This window comes from Paroedura picta, chromosome 5 (assembly GCF_049243985.1).
Source record: "Paroedura picta isolate Pp20150507F chromosome 5, Ppicta_v3.0, whole genome shotgun sequence".
NCBI lineage: Eukaryota > Metazoa > Chordata > Lepidosauria > Squamata > Gekkonidae > Paroedura > Paroedura picta.
The window spans coordinates 11,630,300-11,650,323 of NC_135373.1; the positions used below are offsets into that span (position 1 = coordinate 11,630,300).

General features: G+C 45.1%; 1 protein-coding gene across 9 annotated transcripts in view; it reads right to left on the bottom strand.

Annotated features, from left to right (window-relative positions):
• Positions 1-19,496, bottom strand: part of BICRA (BRD4 interacting chromatin remodeling complex associated protein) — a 151,146-nt gene extending 131,650 nt beyond the window's left edge. For 5 of the 9 annotated variants that reach the window (XM_077336499.1, XM_077336497.1, XM_077336496.1 and 2 more), the window contains exons 1-2: positions 19,223-19,495; positions 1,047-1,193 (exon numbers count right to left, since the gene is read on the bottom strand). In XM_077336499.1, coding sequence (XP_077192614.1) covers positions 1,047-1,083 — 37 coding nt within the window. In that variant the 5' untranslated portion in view covers positions 1,084-1,193; positions 19,223-19,495. Of the gene's footprint in view, positions 1-1,046; positions 1,194-17,457; positions 17,524-19,222 lie in introns of those variants that run through there. The other 4 variants (XM_077336495.1, XM_077336491.1, XM_077336494.1 and 1 more) reach the window with 3 other exon arrangements.
• Between the last annotated feature and the right edge of the window lie 528 nt (positions 19,497-20,024).

Below are 20,024 nucleotides of genomic sequence, written 5' to 3' on the forward strand. Positions count from 1 at the left end.
CCGGGGCAAGAGAGAACAACTCTGCTCCATCCTCTATATGGCACCCTTTTTAATACTTGAAGATGGTTATCAGATCCCCTCTTAGTTGTCTCCACTCCAGGCTAAACAGACGGAGCTCCCCCAAACTTTCTTCATATGTCTTGGTCTCCAAACCCCTCACCATTTTTGTGGCCCTCCTCGGGACTCGTTTGTCTACATCCATCTTTAACTCTGGTGCCCAAAATTGGACAGTACTCCAAGTGAAGCTGAACTAGAGCAGAGTAAAGACAGTAAATCTGGCATTCAATAGCTGAAACATACAGGCCTTGCATATATAGTGTTTGTGCATTTTTTCAGAAACACAAAAGAAACTAAAGGCGGGTGAAAAAACATAACCTCCTTGAGCATGTTGGTGCTTTCATTATGTATACCTTAAGAGTAACTCAGAGCATAGCTTACTCTTATAACAGAAGGTCTGTCAGAGTAGCGATCCCCAACCTGTGGGCTGCGGACCACATGTGGTCCGTCGACTAATTGGAGGTGGGCCCCGAAGAACGCCTTCTCCCCCCACCCCCGGCCCTTTACTTCATCCCCCCCGGCCCTTTACTTTGGGTGTCATTGTCTCCCATCACTCCCAGATGGGACTATCTCGTTGCAGAGAAACAAGCTCAGGGTTCCCATTGATTTGTCATTGTCATGAGTTAAAATTTCCATGAAAATAAAATGTTCCTTATGTTCATTGTTGTGGCGTGTCTGTATCTTATTTTGAAGGGATGTTTAAACATTACCATAGCGATCAGAGAGCGTGGTTGAGAGTAGAGGAGTAAACTACCCCCCCCCCACCGGGCCTCAGTAAAATTGTCAAGCGTTGAGTGGTCCCCGGTGATAGAAAGGTTGGGGACCACTGTGTCAGAGGACTATTAATGAAACCAGATTTTAGGATATGCAAGAAATGGTAAATATGGGGAAGGCAGATTATGCATGCTTTAGCTAGGTTCACTCCAGATTTTTTATTGGTAATTAGCCATGTGATAAATAGCTGATGGAAGACCGACCATTGGACTTACCGAAGAGGGTCATTCTCCCCTGGAATACAGAGGACATCTGCAAGGATGGGTTTTCCCTTCGGCTTCTCAGGGAGGCAGGGGTTAATTAAAACATCCTCCCTCACTTCCTGTCCTGTGTGCAGCGTCTCATTCCCCAGTCTGGACACTCTGAAAGCCATAGAGTAGAATAACTGAAACTAGAATTTATTAACCTTAAACAGATCAATTATCTTAATTTGTAAACTTTTTTGTTACAGAAAGAACAGGAAGGAAAGAGGAAATATGCTGCCTTTCACTAGGCTTATCTGTCTCTTGCTACCTGAATAGTGTTTCATGTTCCGGAATCAGATCGGGAGGGCCAGATGTCCTCAGTATTCCAGGGGAGAAGGACCCTCTTCAGTAAGTCCACTGGTCATTCTCCCCCTGGATCGGAGGACATCTGCAAGGATGGGCCCTTCTAGAGCGCAATATACCCGGGTGGGTACTTTAGACTGGTTCCAGAACACGTTGCCAGACTCGCTTGCCGAGGGCAGCGTCAGCTAAACTGTATTGATCAATCCCGTAGTGCCTGGTAAGCATGGCAAGAGATGACCACATCGCCGCTTTATAGATTTCCAAACTGATGCTCTGTTTACAAAAACTGTATTAGTAAATGCCCTGCGAGTGGGATGTGCAGTGATCCCTGTATGTATTGACAAAGTAAGTGATTTGTATGTCTCAGCCATGTAGGTTCTCAGAATTCTAGTGATCACTGCTTCGGACATCTTCTATCCAATATTCAGAGAAGCTACTGAAAGGAGAAAATTGTCAGATCTTCTTATGCTTTCTGTGCAAATTAGATGAGCTTTAAGAGTTCTCAGAACCTCTAATTGTGCCATTCTTATTCTGTAGGATGTTTTAGATCCAGTCAGACTAATGGAAGAATGATTTCTTGTGAGCTGTGTACTATAGTGTCTATCTTAAATCTGACAGCCAGTTCTAGGCGTAGCACTGCCTTATCCTTGTGAAGGATACATAAGTCTGATCCTTTGGATAAGACTTCGGGCCTTTCCGCACAAAGACCAATGTTGCCAATTGGTTTCACAAAGCGGAAACGCTATTTTAAATAGTGGAATCTCGGCGTTATGTATACCTGCATTTGTAGTGGAATCCAGTAGTGTTTCATTCGTTCCCCACAGATTTCCAGTCTCACAAAAATCGCTAGAAAGGAAGTGATTTTTTCTGTGCTTGTTCCCGCCCCTGGCTGTCAATTGAACAAACAGCCAATGGGCGGTTGTTATCATGCTCTGGAAAAGCCCCTTTCCCTTTAAGCACAGGTTTAAAAAAAACACACACACACTGCAACGAATATGCCTTGATTCTTCCTAAGGTAGAGACCCATCTAGCTGGCGTGTGAGCTGGCGAGTCATCGTTACCAAGCTCCGAATGAACCCCCCCCCCGGCCGAAAATAAAGGGAACTTGCAAACGGAGCTGTGTTATGCTTGGGGACTTAGGGAAGCTTTAAAGCACTTCTGTGGAGGGACTGTAGCTGGAGAAGCCTCGCTGGGTGAATGAAGCCTTGCTGGTTCGTTGCTTTCCCTGCTCGCTCCGTGGGAAAAAAAATGGTGATCGCTTCGCCGGAAGTTCGGAGGAGCCATGGAGAGGGACTTTGGTTGCAGCCACTACATTGAGAACCCACAGGTTTTTTTCGCAAGTGTTGCAAGTTGTTGGCAGGAGTGTAGCGATTTTCTGAGGGTGAATCCACTTTTCTGGATTCACCTGAAATCGCTACAACGAAGCGATTTTAGCGCTAGTGTTGCAGGACTGTTGCAGATTGTGTCATGCGGAATGGCAAATTAGTAGCGTTTACCATTTGTAAGCCTTCTGCTACTTTGAACTCGTGCAGAATAGACCTTCCAATTCTGATGTGCATTTTTTCTGATGCAATGGCTATGAAAATATCACTTTTATACCCAAGTATTTTAACGAAGTCTTTGTGACAGGCTCAAATGGAGCCTTTGTCAGAGCTTGTAAGACCACATTCAGTTTCCATGTAGGGGAACTATGTACCTGTGGCAGGGCTTCGTGGTTTCCCCCTTCGAGAAACCGAACTATGTGTGGAGGCTTTAAAGTCTGTAGACAAACAGTCACAATTTCCATTATTTGACTTCTTAAGGTGGCTGGTTTTAACCCTGGGCCACCATGTCTTGTGGGAAGTTCAGAATCACTGTTATTGAAAGCTTTAGGAAAATACACTTTCTTCTTCCTCATCTCACAACGGCCCTCCTGGTGACATTGTAAAATCTAATATTTTAATCTCTCCTGGAAGCTAGTATTATTCCTACAACCTCCTGTAAGTACCCGGCATCAGTTAGATGTCTCCATTCAATTTCCAGATGGTCAATCTCATCCAGTCTGAATCTGGATACCACAAGGGACTTTCTGCTGTATGATTTTGCATAAGAGCAAGGGCATTATAGGGATTGGCAGGAATGCAAAAAGCAAGCCTTCTGGCCAGTCCAATGTCGGGACATCTATGTGTGTATCCAACCTTTGCTTGAAGACTGCCAGTCAGGGGGAGCTCACCACCTCCTTGGGCAGCCTATTCCACTGCTGAACTACTCTGACTGTGAAAAAATTTTCCCCTGATATCTAGCCTATATCGTTGTACTTGTAGTTTAAACCCATTACTGTGTGTCCTCTCCTCTGCAGCCAACAGAAACAGCATCCTGCCCTGCTCCAAGTGACAACCTTTGAAATACTTAAAGAGGGATATCATGTCCCCTCTCAACCTCCTGTTATCCAGGCTGAACATTCCCAAGTCCCTCAACCTATCTTCATAGGGCTTGGTCCCTTGGCCCCAGATCATCTTCGTCACTCTCCTCTGTACCCTTTCAATTTTATCTATGTCCTTCTTGAAGTGAGGCCTCCAGAACTGCACACAGTACTCCAGGTGTGGTCTGACCAGTGCCATATACAATGGGACTATGACATCTTGTGATTTTGATGTGATGCCCCTGTTGATACAGCCCAAAATGGCATTTGCCTTTTTTACCGCTGCATCACACTGCCTGCTCATGTTTAGTTTACAATCCACAAGTACCCCAAGGTCTCGTTCACATACAGTGTTACCTAGAAGCGTGTCCCCCATCCAGTAGGCATGCTTTTCATTTTTCTGACCCAGATGCAGAACTTTACACTTATCTTTATTAAATTGCGTCTTGTTCTCATTTGCCCATTTTTCCATTGTGTTCAGATCTCGTTGAACTCTGTCTCTATCTTCCAGAGTATTTGCCAGTCCTCCCAATTTGGTGTCATCTGCAAACTTGATGAGTAGTCCCTCCACCCCCTCATCTAGATCATTAATAAATATGTTAAAAAGTACCGGGCCAAGCACCGAGCCCTGAGGTACCCCGCTACTCACCTCCCTCTAGTCTGATGAAACACCATTGACAACAACTCTTTGAGTGCGGTTCTCTAACCAATTCCCTATCCACCTGACTATCTGAAAATCCAGATTGCAGTCCTTCAACTTATCCATCAGAACATCAAGGGGAACCTTGTCAAAAGCTTTACTAAAATCCAAGTAAACAACATCAACCAAATTTCCACGATCCAGCAAACCTGTTACTTGGTCAAAAAAGGAAACCAGGTTTGTCTGACAGGACCTGTTGGAGACAAATCCATGCTGACTTCCTTGGATCACCAAATTGTACTCCAGATGTTTGCAGATCGCTCCCTTTAATATCTGCTCCATTATCTTCCCCACAACAGAGGTCAGACTCACTGGTCTGTAGTTTCCCGGGTCATCCTTCCTCCCTTTTCTGAAGATCGGAATAACGTTTGCTCTCTTCCAGTCCTCCGGGACATCTCCAGTCCTTAAAGAGGTCCCGAAGATGATGGACAAGGGCTGCGCAAGTTCTCTGGAAAGTTCTTTGAGCACTCTCGGGTGCATTTCATCCGGCCCAGGGGATTTGAAATCTTCCAGTGCAGCCAAATGCCTCTCGACAACCTCTCTATTCATGCAAACCTGCCACCCAGACACTATCTCTTGGCTACTGCCATCTCTAGATGTGCCTAAACCCTTTGACCTGTGGGAAAAAACCGATGTAAAATAGGCACTAAGACTTTCTGCTTTCTCTGCATCTTCCGTTAGAGTTTGTCCATCCGCACCCAACAGTGGGCCTACTGCCTCCTTTACTTTACGTTTGCTCCTCACATAACTGAAAAATCTTTTCTTGTTACAATGCGCTTCCCTGGCCAATCTTAGCTCACTCTCAGCTTTGGCCTTTCTGATGATTGATCTACAGTGCCTAGTAACCTGTAGGTACTCTTCTTTAGAGCTCTGTCCTTCCCTCCATTTCCTGAACATTTTCCTTTTCTTTCTTAGTTCCTCTTGAAGTTCTCTGTTCATCCAAATAGGCTTCTTAGAGCTCCTGCAGTGTTTTCGTCTTTCTGGGATAGTCATTGATTGAGCATGCAATAGCTCTTGTTTGAGTAGCGCCCACCCTTCACATGCTCCCTTCCCTTCCAGCATTCTCATCCATGGTATGACACTCATCTTGTCTCTGAGTTTATTAAAGTTTGCTCTATGAAAATCCAACATCCGCATCTGGCTACAAGCTTCCTTGGCTCCCCATCTCAAAAGGAATTCTATGAAGACATGGTCACTTCCCCCTAGGGTCCCCACCTCCTTCACCTCATCCCCCAACTCTTGCCTGGTGGTCAGTATTAAGTCCAGTATGGCTGAACCTCTTGTGGGTTCATCTGCCATTTGATAAATGAAATTGTCAGCCAGGCAGGTCAGAAAGTTGCATGACTGAGGACGTTTCGCAGAGTTCGTTTCCCAGCACACATCTGTTCTTCTTCATCAGCTCCCTGATGACGTTCTGCGTTTTGAGGAACTTTTTTCTCTGGAAGAACTTCTTCTGTAGCATATCTATGATTACTCCCAAGTGGTGAATCGACTGCATTAGTGAAATACCCTTACTCTTGTTGACCATGGAACCAACGTTCTGCAAGGTCTTCAGCACCTGTGAGGTGCTGCTCTGTGAACTGGCTCAAGCACTCGATCTCACAAGAATGTCATAGAGATATGGATGCAAATGCATTCCTGATGTCCTGAAGATCAGGATTAGGTTGACCAATACCTTTACTTCATCCCCTTTTAAAATAGTGATTCCCAACCTATGGGGTGCGGACCACATGTGGTCCGTCGACTAATTGGAGGTGGGCCCCAAAGGACGCCTTCTCCCGCCCCAGCCCTTTACTTCAGCCCCCCCCCCGGCCCTTTACAACACACCACTGCTGTAGGGCACCCTGCGTGCAAAAGGCACCAAGGGAAGGTCTGTTATCAGTGTTGCGCCTCACGTATCTAGGCATCACTCCTATCCTTCATTTTGATGAGGATACATTCCAGGGCCGAATAGATGATCTCCCACAAAGGGATAAGCTGCCCTGATAGTTTTTTATGTTTTGTTTTTGTTTGTTTTTATCTCTGCAGGCCATGCTATTAGTCAAAGAAACCTGCCTGCCGCAGTGCCGGACATCATGGCCCTGGAATTAAATATTATGCTGTCTGGAGTTGCATCTGCCATGGAGGAAGCAGTCTTTAAGAATCTATTGACTCCTTCAAGAAACCTGGCGCTGTCAGCTGGCAATTGTTGTATCAAGTTTCTTGCCCACACGATAGCTGCCCTGTTAAGGATAGTTATTGTTACTGCTCTTACCGCCATCGCCATTGCCTCATGCGCTCTGCGGAGTGCCATTGTATCTCTAATGTTTCCCTCTCCATCCTCAAAGACTACACCTGGAGAGTGGATGGCCACCACAGGGACATCGACGGAAGAGACCTGAAGTACTTATTTACCATATTGGTGAAGAATGCAAAGACTTTTTAATAAACAAAAGAAATTAATGTTAATGAACGGTTTTTGTTTGTTTATTTATTTGTTTGTAAAAATAGAGGGAGGGGCTGCAATTTGGGGCAGCCTCTGCAGTAGGGAAAAAGTCCTCTATATCCACACCTGTCCTGCTCTTTTTAGTTTGGCTTGCCTGTGTATCAGGTTCCTCAGATTGTTTTAAATTGACTGCTGCCATGGCTATGGCTAACATGTATTGGTAACCATCCTGTTTAAGGAGCCTGCCAGATTGATTGGAGCAGATACCTCCTCAGTGATTTTACCATCTGAAAGGAAAATCTGAGTTAAGGGTTTGTGCACTATCAGAGGAGTCATAATGCACAAGATCCCCTCTTCCTGGCAACTCTGTGGGCCACAGCCAATATTATACTCTTGCCCATAAGAGCTAGTTGAGTTATGTGGGGAGTCTTCGCCTTCAGAAATGTAACCCACATTCTGACAGAAATCCAATTTCTTGTCTCATGGTTTTACAAAAGATGATGAAGGGGTTTTTATCCCCCTGACTCATGTGAACCCTTGGATGGTTGTCCACAGCAGGATCTGGTGCTGCAGCTGCACCTTGCTCAGGAGCTCTGCTGGAATAATCCTCTGCTGTGCTCTTTTATTTTTTGGCCGCCAGGCTGGACCGGCCATTTATAAAAAGCCCTGGAGGAAGAAGAGCTGCTCTCACCCAAGGCTGATATTGTTTAGGCTAGCTTTTTTCTTTGGGGTTTCTTCGCCTCGATCAGAGTGGCCCCTGAGGCATTGCTCACCGGGCCCCTTGCCTCTCTTTCCAAAGCCCCTAAGAGAGCCTGAGAGGAAGTCTTCATTGTCCCAGAAGAACTCAATCAGAGGAAAGGAGCTTAGCTGCAATGAATAAGGTTCTCAAAAGGGCCATCACAGCTCCTTTCCTGCCAAAAAAAGCCATGAGCAGGCCTTCTCCTTTAGTTCTCACTAATCTCACCTCCAGGGGGGTCGTTATCCGCTAATCTGACTAGCAAACAATGAAACTGGAGGTCAGGGGAGAAGGGAGGGGTGGGAGGAAGGAAAGAAGGCTAGAAAATTTGAGAGAAAAGGCTTTTAGAGAAATGAAAGTAGCAGAGATCTCTGTCTATGCTGTCTCCCTATCTCGAGGCAGGGGAAAGACTGGGGAATAAGAGGCTGCACACAGGACAGGAAGGGAGGGAGGATGTTTTAATTAACCCCTGCCTCCCTGAGAAGCTGAAGGGAAAACCCATCCTTGCAGACCTCTGCAAGGCTTGGCGCTTCCTTAAGTCCTCAGGAAGCCTGGGCCATAAAAAGGAAGCAGCCATCAAGGAAAGCCCACAATGCCTGGACAAAACCAGTTCCAAGCTCTAAGGTAACTGGCTCTAAGTTGGCTACACGTGGAAGAGTGGGGAATCAAGCCTAGTTCTCCAGATTAGAGGCCACTGTTCTTGAATCACTACACCACGCCAGCTTTCTGAGACAGGATAGTATTAAAAGGCTGGGATGACACAACAGATTAACTGTCCTGAGTTTCTCATTCATAACCAACATTTTATGATTATGCAGCTTTACTCTGCTCTGGTTCGGCCTCACTTGGACTACTGTGTTCAGTTTTGGTCACCACAATTGAAGAGAGATGGAGACAAACTGGAGTGTGTCCAGAGGAGGGCAACAAAGATGGTGAGGGTTTGGAGACCAAGACATATGAAGAAAGGTTGGGGGAGCTTGGTCTGATTAGCCTGGAGAGGAGACAACTAAGAGGGGATCTGATAGCCAAATACTTAAAAGGGTGCCATATAGAAGAGGGAGCAGAGTTGTTCTCTCTTGCCCCAGTGGGATGGACCAGAACCAATGGGATGAAATTAATTCAAAAGAAATTCTGTCTAAACATCTGGAAGATGTTCCTGACAGGTAGAGCGGTTTCTCAGAGGAACAGACTTCCTAGAGAGGTGGTGGATTTGCCATCTTTGAAAATTTTTAAACAGAGGCTGGATAGCCATCTGACGGAGAGGCTGATTGTGTGAAGGCTCAAGGGGGTGGCAGGTGACAGTGGATGAGCGATTGGGCTGTGAATGTCATGCATAGTACAGGGAGTTGGACTAATGACTCAGGAGGTCTGTTCTAACTCTATGATTCTATGCAGCATCAGTATTACATACAGAGAGTTGCTAACACTTTGGCTTTACAAAGAAACAAGCAGTACCAGGATATAACTTGGATTGAGGAAGGGCATGGCTGGTGAGCATTCATTACCCACTGCTAGTTTTAGCAGATTTTCCCTGTACTGATTTTTCATTGTGATGTTAAAAAGGTGCAGAAACTGTAACAAACGTTAAGGCTCAAGGTGCAAAGGTCTTTGCAGGAAAGAGTTCAACGAAGCTATATTGCAAGCTGCAAAATGTACAGAAGGCAGCTGTGTTCAGCCACCAAAAGCCACAAGGTGCTAAATGGATGTAGGTTCCCTTACTTCTGAAAGCAATTACCGGCAGGATCCAAATGCAAGAGAGTGGTGGGGGGGGGGGTAAAATGAAATCCAGTTTACGAGATAGATGGATGATAGATGGATAAGAGACATGGTAGATGACATAAAATGTTGCTCAAACAATAAAATGTGTGTGCGTGTGTGGGTTGAGGAGAGAAATTATTTGGACACTGATGACCTAGCAAATTTCTACTAAGGTACCTGCTATCTCTTTTTCTTAAGTGCTAGAACTCCATTTGAGAAATTGTATTAATAACAATCAACTTACTAGATTGAATTCTACTTCCAGTAAAAGGATTGTGAGGCCTTCCTAACTGAATATACCAACATGCTAATGAGAAAGTCCCTGAGAGAGGAGTATCCGGTAGCAAGTTACTGAGTTTCCCCATTAATTGCATTAAAAGTATGCCTTTACACTCCCCAATTACCCTAATACCTGAGAGTAAATTATCTCACAGTTATTCATTTGTGCATATGTATACAACAAACACAGAGAGAACAGAGGCCATAGTAGGAGAAAGAGGAAGGGGAACGGTTTCAAAAGCACCACTTTCATTGCCTTTTGATGGCACTTGGCTACACAAACCCAACCACCCAATGGCAGTCTCAGAGGTCAGACAAAGCATTATATATCCAGAGAAACTGTAAAGTTGAAACCAAATCTTAACAAGAACATAATCTATCCATGGAGCAGAGAGTAAATTACAATTTCTTATAATGTCACACATTTTTAACATTTCCTGCACAGCATGCAAGGAAACCTGCTTGTTTGAGTTCAGGATTGCATCTCTTGTGCAGGTCGCATGGGGCTGAGTAAGAGCATGTCTATTAGGATACAACTTTATTCCTCAGGTTTCCAGAGTCTCTCATATCGTACAAGTAAAAACAAAATAAAATTTCCCTCCTTTCCACAGTAAAAGATCAGCAACAGCAAACAAATTGCCTAATGCTACCCCGTGAGGCACGAATGCAGGGAAGGTTTGGAGATGTTCCAGGAAACGGTTTGCACTAGGCAACTGTTTAACTGAACTGAGAGGCAGCTTGGTGTCATGATCAATAACAGAGGCCTCTAGCCTAGAGAACCTGGTTTGATTCCTCACTCCTCCTCTGCATGCAGCCAGCTGGGTAACCTCGGGCCAGCCACAGTTCTCTTAGAGCTGTCAGTCTCACCTACCTCACAGGATTTTCTGTTGTGGGGAAAGGAAGGATAGGTGATTGTAAGCCACTTTGAGACTCCTTTTGGGTAGTGAAAATCAGTGTATAAAACCCAGCTCATCTTCTTTAGTGCATCCCCTCAACTGAGAATGCAAGATGAAAGAGACAAGACGGACCAACAAGGACTGATTCCATATGATTAGGACTTCCTATTTTATTTTATCATTGCTGCAAATGCAGTGGTATTCATGTAGGCAGGCTCTCTCTCTCACATACACATGCACCCTGCTCCAACTTTGTGTTGACCCTTGAGGCCACAGTCATCACAGTTGCTATAACAACCTCAAGCTTGGGGGGGATCAGATGGCAAGAAAACTGTGCCAATATGGATGTGACCTTAGCAGGGCATGCAAATGGTGCCTTCCAGATGGTGCGGTAATGTGCATGGCTCCATCCTGTCCAAAAACACTGGAGTAAAACAGGTTTGGCAAAGAGCATGCTGGAGAAGGGGAACACCTGGAAACAGGATGATTACAGCATGGCGTTGAAGGGAAGCACCAGGAACTCAAATAAAAAGTGCCCTTATTTGGAAGCCGAGAAGAGCAGCTGGTTTTTCAAACCCTGCTTTATACTGCCTGGAGTTGTCTCAAAGCGGCTTGGAATCGCCTTCCCTTCCTCTCCCCACAACAGACACCCTGTGAGGTAGGTGGGGCTGAGAGAGCTCTGAGAGAACTGGGACTGGCCCAGGGTCAGCCAGCTGGTTTCATGTGGAAAAGGAATGAGGAATCAAACCTGGTTCCCCAGATTAAAGGCTGCTGCTCTTAACCACAACACCATGCTGACTTCAAGAAGGAGACATACCTCTGTGTATAAAAGCTAGATTTGAGTCCAGTAGGACCTTAGAGATCCAAGATTTCCAGGGTATATATTTTAAGAGTCAAAGCTCTCTAGCAAGCCTTGAATCTTGAAAATTTATACTCTGCAAATCTTGTTGGTCTTACTAGATTCTTCAACTGAAAACCAATATGGCTCCCACCTGCAACTTATCTCTATGTGGTCAAGGGAGAGTATGTGAACTTAATTGGCATAGGAACCTGAAAATCAACAGCGAACTGTTAAGCAAAGGCTTTTTTCCCATCTTGCTTTTTACTACCCAAAAGAGTCTCAACATGGCTTACAAATACCTTTCCGTTCCTACAATAAGCAACATGTGAGGTAGGTGGGGCTGAGAGAGAACGTGTCTGGCCCAAGGTCAACCAGTTGGCTGCACGTGGAGGAGGAGCGGGGAATAAAACCCGCTACTCCAGAACAGAAGCTGCAACTCTTAACCTCTACACCAAACTGGCTCTCAAGAAGCAACTTGAGTATTCTCCCACTGTATTAAGGAACCTCGAATATTCTCCTGTGGGTTGTCTTGCTAAAAGCTATTCAGGTCTGCCTTCTTACTGCTACAAGTGGGACACAAGATGAGTTTCTCAAGCAGCATCTGTTACCACTCCCCCCCCCCATGACAAAATAATGGCAAGTGAAACCAGATCTTTAATACACTCATTAACACGCTAATATGCCGGTAACGTTATCCTAAAATAATGTCTCAATAGCAACACGGTATAATTTAGAATGTAAACAAAGCATTACTTGATGGAAACAACTTTCTTGCAAACAAACCAAAGCAGGAAAAAGAAGCAGGAAGCAAACATGACTGGCATGGAAATTGTGTACAGAATTCAGCGTGGATGAATTTAGAGGGATTCCCAATGATGGAATGTGCACCTGTGAGTGTAAACATGTAATGGTATTTTACTGTGAAATATTTTACAGAGAAGCCAAAAGAAAATAATTTTAAATAATTAGCCTAAGAAATGGGGAAAAGGAGATAGGTTCTATATCAAATCAAGCGTGAACTCTGCAGAAACTGAAATGACCAAATTGAGGCTCTCGTATTGTGGTCACATCGTGAGAATCCTTGGAAAAGATAATTATATTAGGAGATGTGGTAGATGACAGGAAAAAAGGAAGACCCAACATGAAGGCACTGCCTTCAGCTTGCAAGAACTGCGCCACACTGATAATGATAGGACATTTGGGAGGTTGTGAAATCTTTGGGTCGCCATAAAGTCAGAAGTGATCTGCTGCCCCCGCCCACACACACAAAGTTGTGAGGAGGGGGAGAAGTTTTAGCCAGTGATATTCCAAAACAGGTCTACGTGGCACTTTGAAAAGATAGATTGCAATATTCTAGAAAACTGGGACTGGCCCAAGGTCTTCAACATGGCAGATCTAGGATTTGAGAGCCCCAGGGCTGAATCCCTGCTCCACCATGGAAGATTACCATGGGTGACTGGGCCAGTCATGCATTCTCAGGCTGACCTACCTCATAGGGCTGTTATGAACAGGCACTTTGGGAGGACAGGGAGAAAAGTGGGGGGTATAAATAAACAACTTGATATGGAAAGAGTAAACCCCCTAATATTTCTGCAACCTTTTTGATACCCGTATTTATTCTAAAGTATACTATACACCCAAGTGGCTCTTCTAGGTCCCCTCTCATTTAGTTTCCTCCTAGTTGTGAACATGGGCAAAGCTCTTCAGTTAAACTACCTATTTGTTGCGCACAGGTTATATGCAGAGAGATGCAGAACAGTACTAATCTTATAAAATGCTCCAGCTGCCTGTGATAAAAACATGATACCTCAGATATTTTACACATACACACGCAATCAGGAAGTGTAACCAAGGTCTGTACATAGTCATGTGACAGGGTAACAAACCTTGTCCTGCTTTCACCCTGTTTCCTTTCATGCAGTAAGTCCTGCCCCAGCCACTACCCAGCCTTGAACACTAGGACTATGTGTTTTCATTGGCTATGCAAATCATCAATCAACTTGAGATAATTTGAGATCATTATCAGATGAGGGGAAAAGTTTTAATCAGTAAAGGCAGCAAGGTGAGGACAGGCTTGTTCTTAGTCAGACCCCATTTTGGCCCCGGTGTTTTACCATAATGGGGCCTGGCCTCCTAACAATTAACTACCTTTTGTTTAGGGAATTGTAAGTTATCTGATGGTCTCTTCAAAATGTTCAAGAGATCTGAATTATCTGTCAACCTAAAATCGACTAAATGGCTAAAAGCTGACAAGGAAACAATTTTTTTTATAGACTGAGAGCCTTATTCAACACTAATAAAGTCTAAGCAAGTGCCATTAATAAATGCCTCATTTCCCTTATGCATCACTGCCCAGGAGACACTGCTGGAATGAAAAGGCAGCATATAAATGTTTTAAAGCAATAACACTAAACCTATAACTTTGGCAAACTATACCAGGTGTGTTTCCTCCTGGAGGATTATGGGTTATTGGCATCACAGAATCAGTAGTTCTGCAGCTAACATTTTGCACAGTACCTTTAAAAATTGCCAAGAAAATATAGATATAAAGATCACTGATTTTTTAAAGTTTCACTTTTTAAATTCATGCGCTGCCTGAACAAGACTGCATTTATGTATTTATTTATTTGTTTGCTTATTTTCTTAGATTTTTATACCGCCCTCCCAAACCAAGGAGGTTCACATGGGAACATTGTGGGATACATTATACATTAATATCAGTGATAACAATATATCAATAACAATTCCAACAGTAAATATAAGTTTATCAGGTTATCATAATTAACTCATTGAACAATCTCAATAGAACAACTTGAACAAAGCCCTTAGGGAGGTCAGAAACATTCAGATTATGGAGGGTATGATTTGAGGGGGACTGCCAGGTGTTTCTAGGTCAGATTAACCTCAGTCGAATGCCTGGTGGAGGAGCTCCCTTTTGCAGGCCCTGCGGAATTCTAGGAGTTCGGGCAGGACCCTGATCTCTTCAGGGAGCTTGTTCCACCAGGTGGGGGCAAGGACTGAGAAGGCCATGGCCCTTGTTGAGGTCCAATGTGCTTCTCTGGGGCCAAGGATCCACAACCAGTTGGAGGTGGCAGAGCGTAAGGCTCTTTGAGGGGTATAGGCAGGGAGGCGGTCTCTCAGATACACTGAGCCCAGACTGCATATGGCATATTGGTTTTGTCAAAACTAATAGCTACTGGCTTGCAATTAAAACCTGTATCACCTACAGCAGTAGTCCCCAACCTTTTTATCACTGGGGACCGGTCAACGCTTGACAATTTTACTGAGGCCCGGGGGGTGGTAGTCTTTTGACGAGGGACGTCGCCACCACCTGAGCCTCTGCTCCACTTGCTTTCCCACCGGTGCCCCTGACTTCCTTCCGCCTGCTGGGAGGTGCTGCCAGCAGCAGCTGTGCAGTGCCACGCCGAGGGGGAGCCCCAGCCATGGTGGCCGCTGGCTAAATATGCTGGACTGCAGACCAAATGGCAAAACCTTCCAGAAGCAAGGACAATAATTACCAGACAAAAACAATGTTTCTTCATGACATGGAAAGTAAATGTCCTCAATGGTTCAGCTGCCATTCATATTTGCCACGATTAAAAAATACGTGACCTATCATATTTGCAGTACTTGCCCCAGAACTCAATTTCCTCAACTTTCCCCTGAAGCGGAAATCAGAGTTTAATCTGTTGTCTATGACAGAGAGCTATAAATGGAGCTGCGAAGAAGCAAATGCATTTTTTAAATGTTTCAAAAATCCATTTAAAAAACAAATTGTCAATTTTTATCAATTTTGGATTTGTGCCTCTGTTTGGGAACCACCTAGAGAGCCTCTTGTGGCGCAGAGTGGTAAGGCAGCAGAAATGCTGTCTGAGGCTGTCTGCCCATGAGGCTGGGAGTTCAATCCCAGCAGCCGGCTCAAGGTTGACTCAGCCTTCCATCCTTCCGAGGTTGGTAAAATGAGTACCCAGCTTGCTGGGGGGTAAACGGTAATGACTGGGGAAGGCACTGGCAAACCACCCCGTATTGAGTCTGCCATGAAAACGTTAGAGGGCGTCACCCCAAGGGTCAGACATGACTCGGTGCTTGCACAGGGGATACCTTTGGGAACCACCTAGAATCTTTAAACCGCTCCTGCGGAGTGGATTAAATAAAAGGTTAAGGGCTGTTGGGGAGGAGTTAGGGCGGGCCCTGTCTGGGATAAAAACTCGGAGGATTCGCTCCTCCGAGTGGCACTCCAGGGCCAAGTGGCCAATTGGGAGGCGCGCTTCACCGCTGCCGAAGCCGCCACCCTGCTGCCAAGATGCCTGCACCAATGCCCAGATCACCGCCGAAACGCTCCGCTGTCAAACAGCTCCGCCACCAAGCCGTTCCACCGCCAACCCGATCCGCCGCGACCGGAACTCCAATGGCCAGATCACCGCCGAGCCGCTTCGCCGCCGAGCTGATCCCCTGCTGCCGACCCGATCTGCAGCGGCCGCACCGCCTAGGCCTAGCAGCCTGCGCACCGCCACATAGCCGCATGGCGACAGTACCACATAGCTGCCAGCAAGATGGCCGACTCACTCCTGGAAACGCCGCCGACCTCCTCCGCAGCCGAGCCGCTACGCCGCCAGCCCCAGCACATGGCCGCCCACCGCCAGGATTGCCACCATCGCCCCACCATGCGCCCAGACCACTCCCGCTCCCAGCCAGCCTACTGCCGGTGAGTCTGCTCGCTCGCGAACCCAGCCTCCCGTAGCTAGCGCCTGCTGTATTCAAACCACAGCGGGCTTAATTCCTAGTCATAGAATAACAGAGTTGGAAGGCACCTCATGGGTCATCTAGTCCAACCCCCTGCACTATGCAGGATACTCACACCCCAATTGCTCATCTACTGTAACCTGCCACCCCTTTGCCTTCACAGAATCAGCCTCTCCGTTAGATGGCTATGTTTAAAAATTTCCAAAGATGGAGAACCCACCACCTCCCGAGGAAGCCTGTTCCACTGAGCAACCACTCTGACTGTCAGGAAATTCTTCCGGATGTTTATATGGAATTTCTTTTGAATTAATTTCATCCCATTCGTTCTGGCCTGTCCCTCTGGGGCAAGAGAGAACAATTCTGCTCCATCTAAACTTAAGCCTGAAATAAAAGGATGTCATAGTCTGCATTGGTGTTATCCAGATAGATGGAATTACCTATATAGTTTTCATTATTCCTTCCTACACATGGCATAATTCACAGCAAAAAAAGTCAAAGTCAGGTGGGGATTTAGGTTATGATCAAATGGTTGTTTAAAAAGAAGAGGGAAGGGAACTATCATTATTAATAAAATCAATTTCAGATAATCTGTGATACAATAAGTAGATGCATCCCAAATGTGTTTCTCCCCACAGTCTGCAGCTTGAGGAAGCTTCTTCCGTTTATAGTATATTTTCACACCTTAAAACAGATAACTGCATTTGGCACTATCATAAAGAGAACTACAGTTACTCGGTTCCAACTAAAATAGCAAGGATTCAATGTTTTTAAATGTCTTCAATTAACTGTACTTCTCCCTTAACATTTTAACTGTCAAATACGAGATATTTATTTTAGTACTTGGTGACAGAGAGAGAGAAAAAAGTCATACTCCAGGATCCATTTAACATAACTGATCAACACCAACTGCAACATAATTTGGCAAGTAGAGAGTCAGACTACTAGCGCAATTCTCACAATACTTTCCTGTGAGCAAGCCCCACTAAGTAGGATTGCAATGAAAGCTACTTCTAAAGTGCAATTGTGGAACACACACATAGGTACTTATTTAAAAAACACTATAGTGCAAGTGAAGGATCAAACTGACAGTGAAATCCAGTGCAGGAATTATTATAGTCTAAATCCACAGAAGCCAACAGGTTTAGACTGTATTTGTAACCCCCCACAGTATATGAAACCCAACAACAAATGAAATAAGTCTCAACCAAGATCATCATCACTCTTTAAATCTAGATTTCCCCTTAAATCACTAAAATAATCAAACAACGAAAACTTCTATTTAGAGACCATTAAAATCACCTCAAAAAAAAACAAGGCTGATTTGTGCAAATCCCCAACATTTGAAGTTTTCAGCTGTCTTCAGACAGAATATACCTCAGCTTCTTTCAGAGTTTTCCAAAGGCCTGCAATTGCATACAGTTTTCTTATTAAAAGCTTTAATAAACACCAAATGTGCTAAAAGAATACATTCACCAATGCACCTCCAAAGTACTAAATTGGCCATAACAGCTTAAATATTCTCTTAATAATAAAGTCCAGTAGCACTGCATACACATGGAACCTTATAACCAGAATTAAACTTTGTTGGTCTTAGAGATAACACTTGACACAAACCTTGTTCTATGGCATCAGACCAACACCTGGATTTATCTTCTTAATATTTATTTTACATTGTTTCTGCAAAGGGACACTTGCTTGCCCCCCCACCCCCGCCCCAGGTACACACGTAACTGAAACTCTCCAGGTATCATCATTTATTTACAATGGAGCACTTTGAGGAATTTAGATACATGGGTAAACTAAAATAAATTAAACAAGTTGGGAGTTCTTACAGGAAAAAACATGACAGTTTAGGCCAAAGAACTATCATTTGTATGTATATACAGGCATAAAGAAAGCCTGAACAGTGTGCCAAAAGAGGGGAGGGGGGCACATCCTGAACTTAAAGAAATTATTCATACACAAAGTCAAAAAAATACCCTAAAAAGCAGCAAACTTCTGTTTTATTTCACAGAATAAAAGACACTAGAATGAACTGAAAGAACACAAGAGTGGGGAAGTTATTGTTTGTCAACAACAACAAACAGGACATAAAATGTGTTTAGTTGGTAGATCATCATACATTATAACTGTCATATTGTTTTTTTTCGAGAATCAGATCAGACACACAACAGTTTTGCAAGGCCAGAAGCTCAACTCTGAGATCTCATTCAGAGGAGGTGAGCAGAGGACAGCCCTGCATCTGGCAGATCTTCCTTGTTCCACAGAGATCCAGACTGCATTTCTACATGACCAGCTCAAATCCTTCCACAGCGTTTGGAAATGCCTTAAGAAGCAGTTATAAACACCAGGCTTCCCTTTTTAATCCAACACTAGAAAAGGGGGGGGGAGTGTGAGGGAACGATTTCCCCTCCCCTTACACCTCGTCATCCAAAGCGTCTGAAACCCAAACGAAAAGACCCATTTGCTGGGGGCATCCTTTTGCTTTTATTTTGGAGGTGGAGTGGGGGTGGGTGAGAGGGGTGGTGGAAGGAAAACAGACTATGCTGTGTGTGTGTGTGTATATATATAAACATCGAGATAAAAGCATCCGGCGCTGCTATAGATGCCTCCTTCTGCGTGTGTGGTTTAGTTGTGTTTTTTTCCCTCCCTCTCCCCAAAGCCCCCACCCCTTTTGCTGGAGAAGGAGAAACCTATTCCAGAAGCCTATGGGGGATATGCGGGGGGGGAGGTTGGGGGGGCTGGGAGAAAGCCTCCCAGCGCCCCCTCCTCTCTCGCAAACGATACGAACATTATGTATCATTTCCGATTTGAAAAATAAAAAATAAATAAAGCTACATTGTATTCTGTAGACGTGCCCTGCAGACGCCAAGGAATAAGGAGGCTGTTTGGGGGGAAGAACTGGATTGGGGGAGTCATGGGAAGCGATCAGGGTTGCTACCCAGGGAGGGGGGAACCCAGCCGCCTCTCCCCCCGGGTTTTTTCCGCCCTGTCACAGCCCTGAGTCGCAGGTAGAGAGAGTTAAGAGATTTAAAGAGAAATTGCTACATTGTAACAAACTCACCGTGATGTTTGAGCAGCAGTCAGCGCGGGGTCTCCGAGACATCCCCGCACGGGCTCCGGAGGCAGGACCCCAGCAGGCACAGACTCATAGTGGGTCAGCGCGGTGCCTGATTAAAAAGGAGCTGGGCCAGCTGGAGCCCACAAATAAATAAGTACATAAAAGGGGGAGAAACGAGAGCATAATGCACATTCGTAATTATTTTAGTTTACATTTTTTCCATTTAAAAAACTCACTTAAAAACAACAACACATACACACACCCCGCACAAATAGCCTTCCTCCACCCCTTCCACGTAATTTGCATTTGCACCGCCCCACCCCCTCCCTCCTTTCAAAATAGCCACACGCGCGCGCACGCTCAAAGGAGAGCCGCGCGCGAAGACATCATCGCGGGGCTGTCAAAGGAGGCGGGGAGGGGGGCGTTAAAGGGACAGCCGAGCAAGAAATACGAGACGCAGGAGGACCGGCTCGGACCCAGGACGGGTGGCAGCCTTGGATGCTTTACCCCAAAGTAGCAGAGCGGAGAGAGAAGCAATAAAAACAAATGTAATTTAGAATCATAGAGTTGGAAGGGGCCATACAGGCCATCGACGCCCAGCTTTACACTTATCTTTATTAAATTGCATCTTGTTCTCATTTGCCCATTTTTCCATTGTGTTCAGATCTCGTTGAACTCTGTCTCTATCTTCCGGAGTATTTGCCAGTCCTCCCAATTTGGTGTCATCTGCAAACTTGATGAGTAGTCCCTCCACCCCCTCATCTAGATCATTAATAAATATGTTAAAAAGTACCGGGCCAAGCAC